We start from the raw sequence: 10,129 nt of genomic DNA on the forward strand, positions 1-10,129 counted from the left end.
TTGCTGATGTGATGGCATGAATGGATTAGATAGTTAGTAGTTAGATATGTCGACATCACGAGTTGACACAGCTGTTGATATAATCGTTTCAAATGTCATTTGATGTGGGCTAACTATAACATTTCTTGACTTTGCACTCCTTGATCTGTTCTGAGTTAGGTAGTTAACGTTAGTCCAAAGGACTGTCAACAGCTAAGCTACAATCTGGGATATTTCTTGCAGTTCAATGGTCACTTCAGTCGTTGATACAGCCATTAATGCATATCGGTTATACTGTTAAATGCCTTATGTGTCAAGTCTAATGAGCTTAGTGCAACTATCAAACCTCCATTGAAAACAAAGTATAGCTAGCTATACAATGGAGTAGCAGCACCTTTTTGTGTTGTCATTTGAGTACACTGAACTGTAAGTTATAGCTTCAAAATTAGCAGAACATTTATCATGTCATTGTGTTGAACTGTCAGTCAGTCCTGGCATCCAACCACTAGGCCACCTACCACCCCATTTATCATGTCATTGTGTTGAACTGTCAGGCCTGGCATCCAACCACTAGGCTACCTACCACCCCATTTATCATGTCATTGTGTTGTCCTGGCATCCAACCACTAGGCTACCTACCACCCCATTTATCATGTCATTGTGTTGTCCTGGCATCCAACCACTAGGCCACCTGCAGCCCCATTTATCATGTCATTGTGTTGTCCTGGCATCCAACCACTAGGCCACCTACCACCCCATTTATCATGTCATTGTGTTGTCCTGGCATCCAACCACTAGGCCACCTGCAGCCCCATTTATCATGTCATTGTGTTGAACTTTCAGTCCTGGTACCCAGAGCTGCATCTATGAATGTGATCGGTTTGATTTCTTCATCAACTGAAATGGCAGAACACACACACACGTTGATCTATCCCAACAATAACACACCTGATTTGACTACTAGTGGTTAACGAACCATCAAGCCCTTGATTTGTCAGGTGTTGTGATTTTGGGATAGGTCAAATATGTGCAACAGCAGCTCKGGGACGGGGAGACGGGGAGACATAACCACTCAAATGCATCGACTCATTTCTGGATGCAATAACTGACAGTCTATTGGATTTCTGACATGATAGTTTTAAGCAAAATTTGAAGCTATAAAAACATTTTGTTGTCAAATGACAACAAAACATGTGAAACCGATGGAGCTGGTGTTCGGACTCTAAACCACAGCATTCACTTGTCATTTTTTGATCTTCTTTTTTTTTTTTWAACAAAACCTTCTCAACAGCAACACTTCAGTAGCCAGGCTAGAATAAAGTCCTGTGAATATTATGGATCTATACTTGACTATTTATTTAGGCTGCTGGCCGACCTATTCTTGACTGTGAGTTGAACTGTACATTTGTAATGGCATTTACGGTGTATTTTGTAAATGACCCTCCCTCATTTCCCATGTCATTGCAGTGAATCTGAGATCCTACAGTACGAGCCGTTCTACTCGTCGTTCGTGGCGCTCTCTGCTCATTACATCACCACAGTCTGTGGACAAAGTAGGTTCAACTATCCATTAACTCATTTAACTAGTTCCTTTTATGTCTACCATTTCAACTACTTTAGCAACCTCTCATTTGTACATTTGTTTTGTGAGAAGAGACTAGTCTCTCTAGACCAGTGGTCACCAAACGGGCGATCGACTGATCGATCTCCAAGGCATTCCTCCGAAACTACTCCAAGTCTCAGAGCGAGTGACGTTTGAAACGCTATTAGCGTGCACCCCGCTAACTAGCTAGCCATTTCACATCGGTTACACCAGCCTAATCTCGGGAGTTTTATATGCTTGAAGTCATAAACAGCGCAATGCTTGAAGCACAGTGAAGAGCTGCTGGCAAACGCACGAAAGTCAGTCAGACTGCTCTATCAAATATCAAATTATAGACTTAATTATAACATAATAACACACAGAAATATGAGCCTTTGGTCATTAATATGGTTGAATCCGGAAACTATCATTACGAAAACAAAACGTTTATTATTATCGCATATACCCGGACTATGCGTGCAATGAACGCAAGAGAAGTGACACAATTTCACAATAACAGCACTTACAGTAGACCGGGGCAGCTCTAGCAGGGCAGAAATTTGACCAACTGACTTGTTGGGAAGGTGCCACGTTGAAAAGTCAAGTCTGAGGTCTTCAGTACTGCCAATGTTTGTTTATTGAGATTGCATGGCTGTGTGCTCGATTTTATACACCTGTCAGCAATGGGTGTGGCTGAAATAGCCGAATCCACWAATTTTAAGGGGTGTCCACATACTTTTGTATGTACAGTGCATTCGGCAATTATTCAGACCCCTTCCCGTTTTCCACATTTTATTATATTACAGCCTTATTCTAAAATGGATTAAATATTTTTTTCACTCAACTATCTACACACAATACCCCATAATGACAAAGCGAAGACAGTTTTTTATTTATTTTTTACAAATGTATTAAAATTTAAAAACAGATACATAAATAAGGTAAGTATTCAGACCCTTTGCTTTGAGACTAGAAATTGCATCCGGTTTCCATTGATTATCCTTGAGATGTTTCTACAACTTGATTGGAGTCCACCTGTGGTAAATTCAATTGATTGGACATGATTTTGAAAGGCACAAACCTGTCTATATATAAGGTCCCAGAGTTGACAGTGCATGTCAGAGCAAAAAACAAAGCCATGAGGTCGATGGAATTGTTCGTAGAGCTTCGAGACAGGACTGTATTGAGGCACAGATCTGGGGAAGGGTACCAAAACAATGCTGCAGCAGTGGCCTCCATCGTTCTTAAATGGAAGATGTTTGGAKCCACCATATAGCTGGCTGCCCGGCCAAACTGAGCAATCAGGGGAGAAGGGCCTTGGTRAGGGAGGTGACCAAGAACCAGAGTTCCTCTGTGGAGATGGGAGAACCTTCCAGAAGGYCAACCATCTCTGRAGCACTCCACCAATCAGGCCTTTATGGTAGAGTGGCCAGACGGAAGCCGCCACTCAGTAAAAGGCACATGACAGCCCGTTTAGAGTTTGCCAAAAGGCACCTGAAGACTCAGATTATCTGGTCTGATGAAACCAAGATTGACGTCTTTGGCCTGAATGCCAAGCGTCACGTCTGGAGGTAACCTGGCACCATCCCTACGGTGAAGCATGGTGGTGGCAGCATCGTGCTCTGGGGGATGTTTTTCGGCGACAGGGACTGGGAGACTAGTCAGAATCGAGGGAAAGATGAACAGAGCAAAGTACAGAGAGATCCTTGATGAAAACCTGCTCTAGTAGAGTACTCAGTCACCGCAGACTGGGGTGAAGGTTCATCTTACACAGGTACACACCTGGGTCATGTTCAGTAGGGCACACKGTAGCAAAACGTTTTGAAACAATTTAACAAACGTCTGTTATTGAGGGAATGATGTATATGGTTGAGTGTTCGATTTTCTGCCTGTGATAAACTTTTCTGAACGCTCCTCTTGGCCATCTCACTCTCCCTCCCTCCCTCCCTCTCTCTCCAGATGCTGATAGGGACAGACTCCATCACCAACCTTCACAAGCTGGAGCAGGTYTCTAGTGACGAGGGTATTGGGACGCTGGCAGAGAACCTTCTGGAGGCGCTGAGGTCAACCTGAAGATAGARGCCCGCTCGCAGGGAGACACGGGCTGAGAAGAAACGCATGGCAAAGGCCATGAGACAGAAAGCTCTGGGGACACTGGGCATGACGGTATGTTACTGACTGGGTAGGTGGAGGTAGGGTCTGGGGTCTCTGGTAGGTAGAGGTAGGCTCTGGGGTCTCTGGGTAAGTAGAGGTGGACCTGGGGTCTCTGGGTGGGTAGGTAGGTAGGACTGGGTGTCTGTTTGGGTAGGTAGGTAGGTACCTGGGGTCTCTGGGTGGGTAGGTAGGTAGGACCCTGGGTCTCTGGGTAGGTAGAGGTAGGACCTGGGGTCTCTGGGTAGGTAAGAGTAGGACCTGGGTCTCTGGGTAGGTAGAGGTAGGACCTGGGGTCTCTGGGTAGGTAGAGGTAGGACCTGGGGTCTCTGGGTAGGTAGAGGTAGGACCTGGGGTCTCTGGGTAGTAGGTAGACGGGTCTGTAGGTAGAGTAGGCTGGGGTCTCTGGGTAGTAGGTAGGACCTGGGGTCTCTGGGTAGGTAGAGGTAGGACCTGGGGTCTCTGGGTGGGTAGGTAGGTAGGACCTGGGTCTCTGGTGGGTAGGTAGGTAGGACCTGGGGTCTCTGGTGGGTAGGTAGGTAGGACCTGGGGTCTCTGGGTAGGTAGGTAGGTAGGACCTGGGGTCTCTGGGTGGGTAGGTAGGTAGGTAGGTAGGACCTGGGGTCTCTGGGTAGGTAGGACGAGTAGACCTGGGGTCTCTGGGTAGGTAGGACGAGGTAGGCTCTGGGGTCTCTGGGTAGGTAGGACGAGGTAGACTGGGGTCTCTGGGTAGGTAGGACCTGGGGTCTCTGGTAGGTAGGATGGCTGTAGGTAGTCCTGGGGTCTCTGGGTAGGTAGGACCTGGGGGTCTCTGGGTAGGTAGGATGAGGTAGACCTGGGGTCTCTGGGTAAGTAGGTAGGTAAGAGGTAGGCCTGGGTCTCTGGTGGGTAGTAGGACCTGGGGTCTCTGGGTGGGTAGAGTAGGACTGGGTCTCTGGGTAGGTAGGACCTGGGTCTCTGGGTGGGTAGGTAGGTAGGACCTGGGTCTCTGGGTGGGTAGGTAGAGGTAGGACCTGGGGTCTCTGGGTGGGTAGGTAGGTAGGACCTGGGGTCTCTGGGTGGTAGGTAGGTAGGACCTGGGGTCTCTGGGTGGGTAGGTAGAGGTAGGACATGGGGTCTCTGGTGGGTAGGTAGGTAGAGGTAAGGCTGGGTCTCTGGGTGGGTAGGTAGGTAGAGGTAGGCCTGGGGTCTCTGGTGGGTAGGTAGGTAGAGGTAGGACGCTGGGGTCTCTGGGTGGGTGGGTAGGTAGGGTAGGACCTGGGGTCTCTGGTGGGTAGTAGGTAGGTAGGACCGGGGTCTCTGGTGGGTAGGTAGGTAGAGGTAGGACCTGGGGTCTCTGGTGGGTAGGTAGGTAGAGGTAGGCTGGGTCTCTGGGTGGGTAGGTAGGTAGAGGTAGGCCTGGGGTCTCTGGGTGGTAGGTAGTAGAGGTAGGCCTGGGGTCTCTGGTGGGTAGGTAGGTAGGTAGAGGTAGGCCTGGGGTCTCTGGGTGGGTAGGTAGGTAGAGGTAGGCCTGGGGTCTCTGGTGGGTAGGTAGGTAGAGTAGGACCTGGGGTCTCTGGTAAGTAGGTAGGTAGAGGTAGGCCTGGGGTCTCTGGGTGGGTAGGTAGTAGAGGTAGCTGGGGTCTCTGGGGGTAGGTAGGGTAGAGGTAGGCCTGGGGTCTCTGGGTAAGTAGGTAGAGGTAGGCGGCTGGGTCTCTGGGTGGTAGTAGTAGAGGTAGCTTGGGTTCTGGTGGGTAGGTGGTAGAGGTAGGCCTGGGTCTCTGGTGGGTAGGTAGGTAGAGGTAGGCCTGTGGTCTCTGGGTGGGTAGGTAGGTAGAGGTAGGCCCTGGGGTCTCTGGGTAGGTAGAGTAGGCCCTGGGTCTCTGGTAGGTAGAGGTAGGACCTGGGGTCTCTGGGAGGTAGAGGTAGGCTCTGGGGTCTCTGGGTAGGTAGAGGTAGGCCCTGGGGTCTCTGGGCATGACGCTAGGTGGAGTGAGAAGATGGTCCAGAGGAATTCAGTAGCTGTATTGAAACCCCTGAGATGTACAGTTGAAGTCGGAAGTTTACATACACCTTGGCCAAATACATTTAAACTCAGTTTTTCACAATTCCCTGTCTTAGGTCAGTTAGGATCACCACTTTATTTTAAGAATGTGAAATTGTCAGAATAATAGTAGAGAGAATTATTTATTCAGCTTTTATTCTTTCATCACATTCCCAGTGGGTCAGAAGTTTACATATACTCAATTAGTATTTGGTAGTGTGCGTTTAAACTTGGGTGAAGCGTTTCGGGTAGCCTTCCACAACCTTCCCACAATAAGTTGGGTGAATTTTGGCCCATTCCTCCTGACAGAGCTGGTGTAACTGAGTCAGGTTTGTGGCCTCCTTGCTTGCACACACTTTTTCAGTTCTGCCACAAATGTTCTACAGGATTGAGTCAGGCTTTGTGATGGCCACTCCAATACCTTGTTGTCTTTAAGTCATTTTGCCACAAATTTGAAGTATGCTTGGGGTCATTGTCCATTTGGAAGACCCATTGGCGACCAAGCTTTAACTTCCTGACTGATGTCTTGAGATGTTGCTTCAATATGTCCACAAAAAGTTCCTTTCTCAAGATGCCATCTATTTTGTGAAGTGCACAGTCCCTCCTGCAGCAAAGCACCCCCACAACATGATGATGCACCCCCCGTGCTTCACGTTTGGATGGTGTTCTTCGGCTTGCAAGCCCCCCTTTTTCCTCCAGACATAACGATGGTCAAACAGTTCTATTTTTGTTCATCAGACCAGAGGACATTTCTCCCAAAAAGTACGATCTTTGTCCCCATGTGCAGTTGCACGCACAAACACCTTCAATTGACTCAAATTATGTCAATTAGCCTATCAGAAGCTTCTAAAGCCATGACATAATTTCCCAAGCTGTTTAAAGGCAGTCAACTTAGTGTATGTAAACTTCTGACCCACTGGAATTGTGATACAGTGAATTATAAGTGAAATAATCTGTCTGTAAACAATTGTTGGAAAAATGACTTGTGTCATGCACAAAGTAGATGTCCTAACCAACTTGCCAAAACTATAAGTTTGTGGAGTGTAGTTGAAAAACAAGTTTTTAATGACTCCAACCTAAGTGTATGTAAACATCTGTCTTCAACTGTATAGTCTACTCATTTACACAAGGTTATTTGTGGCTTATTTGAAAAGYCTGTTCTCTGTTGGCTCTCTACCTGCCAGTGCCCTTCTTTGCGAGGCATTGAAAAACCTCCCTGGTCGAATCTGTGTTTGAAATTCACTGCTCAACTGAGGGAACTTAAAGATACTTGTATGTGTGGGGTACAGAGATGAGGAAGTCATTAAAAAAATCATGTTAAACACATTTGTTCTCCTCAACTTATTTAGGCTTGACATAAGACATGTCAGCTTTAAATTTTGTATTAATTTGTAACTTTTTCTAAAACATAATTCCGCTTTGACATTATGGGGTATTGTGTGTAGGTAGGCCAGTGACATAATTTAATCAATGTTTAATTCCAGCTGTAACACAACAAAATGTGGGAAAAGTCAAGGGGTGTGAATACTTTCTGAAGGCACTCGAAATTTACTAACTACTATGACTGTATCTGAAGCTAACCCAGGTTGCTGATTGGCTGTTATGTGTTTCAGACCAATGAGAAGGGCCAGGTGGTYACCAAGACATCGTTGTTGAAGCAGATGGAGGAGCCAGGACTGACCTGCTGTGTCTGTAGAGAGGGATACAGGTTCCAGGTAACACAGGTTCCACTCGTGGCAGTGAATAAAACTGTTTGCTGAGAAACACGATCAGGCCTCCTCCCTGGGAAACACGATCAGGCCTCCTCCCCGGGAAAACACGATCAGGCCTCCTCCCTGGGAAACAGGATCAGGCCTCCTCCCCGAGAAACAGGATCAGGCCCTAGACTGTCTCTACTCTGCTGGTCAAGCTTGGAACATGCTCAGCATCTAATACTGTCTGTATCCTTCCTCTGTCAGGCTTGCTCGGCGGCGGGAGGAGTGGGAGAGTGCTGCGTTGCAGAATGCCAACACCAAGTGCAATGGACTGCTTCCTGTCTGGGGGCCTCATGTCCCAGAATCAGCCTTCGCCACATGCCTGGCCAGGTAATGGCACGCAGCAGGTTCATCATGTTCAGTAGGGCACCGCCGAACAAATCAAAACCTCTGTTGTTGGGACCAGTTGCATCTCACTTTTTCAGAACATTGGCAATCAAAATATGTTCTCTGATTAATTGCCAAAAACAGTGTTATGAAATGAGGAATTTCATTTCATCTCTTGAAATGCAGTCAACTAAATCAGATCTGGCACACACAAACCGTTCCCAAACTATCTCCTATCAAACATCTCTCCGTATCTCCAAGAAACAGACATCTGCAGGAGAGACCTCCTACCAGATGAACATCCATCCTCATTACTAATCTCCTCCTCTCTCTCTCCAGCCGTGTGAGAAGTGGGTGGAGAGCAGCCGTGATGTTGACGGTCCCCACTACTACACAGTGTTGGCCATGTAACATCCTGTCTCCTGAACGCTGGAGGAACACATGACTCGCCTTCCTACGCAGGCTCCTCGTCACCGTACACAAGGTCTCCGCTGTCTTCGCCAACAAGTAAGATACTGTTCCAGAACTTTCTTCATAATCGCATTTTATAACAGCTTGTAAAAGTTCACACATTTTAGTGTTTTTTTTTTTGTGATCCCTGTGAGACATGAACCTCATGACCTTGACTAAATTGTAAGATTGTTCTGTGAGAATACACTCCTGTTTTAAAATATATATAATTCAGTTTAGCTGCAGTGTGAATGATTTGTAATCTTCCTCTTCTCTCCAGACTCCCAGATAAACAGTCCAAGGAGTATGCAGTGTACCGCTCTCCTCTCCTCTTCTGGGGCCTTGTGGAACTCATCTATGACATGTTCAAGGTAGGAGGGACTTATTTTTACGTGACACGTCACACAATGTTTGTGTAAAGAGTTTGCCAGACAAAAATACCTGCTGTAACACAACCCTTGTGTCAAATGCTTTGTTGTTTGTGTCGCACTGCTTTGCTTTATTCTTGGCCAGGTNGTTCCAGAACTTTCTTCATAATCGCATTTTATAACAGCTTGTAAAAGTTCACACATTTTAGTGTTTTTTTTTTTGTGATCCCTGTGAGACATGAACCTCATGACCTTGACTAAATTGTAAGATTGTTCTGTGAGAATACACTCCTGTTGTTTTAAAATATATATAATTCAGTTTAGCTGCAGTGTGAATGATTTGTAATCTTCCTCTTCTCTCCAGACTCCCAGATAAACAGTCCAAGGAGTATGCAGTGTACCGCTCTCCTCTCCTCTTCTGGGGCCTTGTGGAACTCATCTATGACATGTTCAAGGTAGGAGGGACTTATTTTTACGTGACACGTCACACAATGTTTGTGTAAAGAGTTTGCCAGACAAAAATACCTGCTGTAACACAACCCTTGTGTCAAATGCTTTGTTGTTTGTGTCGCACTGCTTTGCTTTATTCTTGGCCAGGTCGCAGTTGTAAATGAAAACTTGTTCTCAACCGGCCTACCTGGTTAAATAAAGGTGAACATTAGCCGTACAACACGGGTCGTGAACTGTTTCTGCCGTGTTCAGTTCACTCATCCCCGTCTACCCCCCTCCTATAGAAAGTGTCCACCAGCAACACAGAGGGAGGCTGGTCCTTCTCGCTGGCAGAGTACGTGCGCCACAATGACACGCCCATGTACAAGGCCTTGGAGCGCGTACTCGAGGCCTACCAGGAAGAGCTGATGCCTGCTCGTCGTAGGTCAGRGTCGCCAGACTGATGTACAGCTCAATGTGTGAGATTCACACWGACTAACTCTGTTTAATCTGTTTCCAGGACTTCTCTCTGACATTCCAGACCTCTTCCTGCAAGACCTGTTGAACTCTGTGCCCTGATGCCAGACCTCCCTGGACCCTGTCCCACACGTTGGTCCTGCTAATAGCACCTCCACATGGACAACKAGGGTGTTGTCCCTCTGCATCATGTTCAATTAGAACTCTTTAAAAGCAGATCTTACACGTGTGGTCTGAGTGAGGAGTCTGTTTTAGGACCATGTTGCTGGGAAACATTCAATACACCCCCACATACATGTCTGGTAGCTTTTCAAAACGGAGGCAGGATGGAGGCTTCGCTGGTGAACTAAGATAACTGACCCGGTTCTCCTGACGAACCTGGGTGACACGTCTGTGCTAATGGTAGAAACAGGTTAGGTCTTGACTGGAATAGACATGTGTTTTACAGGGTGGAAGGGGAATAGACAGGGTGGAAGGGGAATAGACATGTGTTTTACAGGGTGGAAGGGGAATAGACATGTTGTACAGGATGGAAGGGGAATATACATGTTGTGCAGGGTGGAAGGGGAATAGACATGTGTTTTACAGG

General features: G+C 46.9%; 1 protein-coding gene across 1 annotated transcript; it reads left to right on the forward strand.

Moving 5' to 3' along the window:
- Window positions 1-8,423: 8,423 nt before the first annotated feature.
- LOC139024195 (E3 ubiquitin-protein ligase UBR4-like) lies at window positions 8,424-10,123 on the forward strand. Its single transcript, XM_070438782.1, has 6 exons — window positions 8,424-8,449; window positions 8,547-8,637; window positions 8,904-8,911; window positions 8,999-9,089; window positions 9,369-9,514; window positions 9,605-10,123. The coding sequence occupies exons 1-6, from the start codon at window positions 8,424-8,426 to the stop codon at window positions 9,684-9,686; spliced, it is 444 nt and encodes a 147-aa protein (XP_070294883.1). The 3' UTR covers window positions 9,687-10,123.
- The last annotated feature ends 6 nt before the right edge of the window (window positions 10,124-10,129 follow it).

The sequence above is a fragment of the Salvelinus sp. IW2-2015 genome, unplaced genomic scaffold (assembly GCF_002910315.2).
Source record: "Salvelinus sp. IW2-2015 unplaced genomic scaffold, ASM291031v2 Un_scaffold1173, whole genome shotgun sequence".
NCBI classification, from domain to species: Eukaryota; Metazoa; Chordata; class Actinopteri; order Salmoniformes; family Salmonidae; genus Salvelinus; species Salvelinus sp. IW2-2015.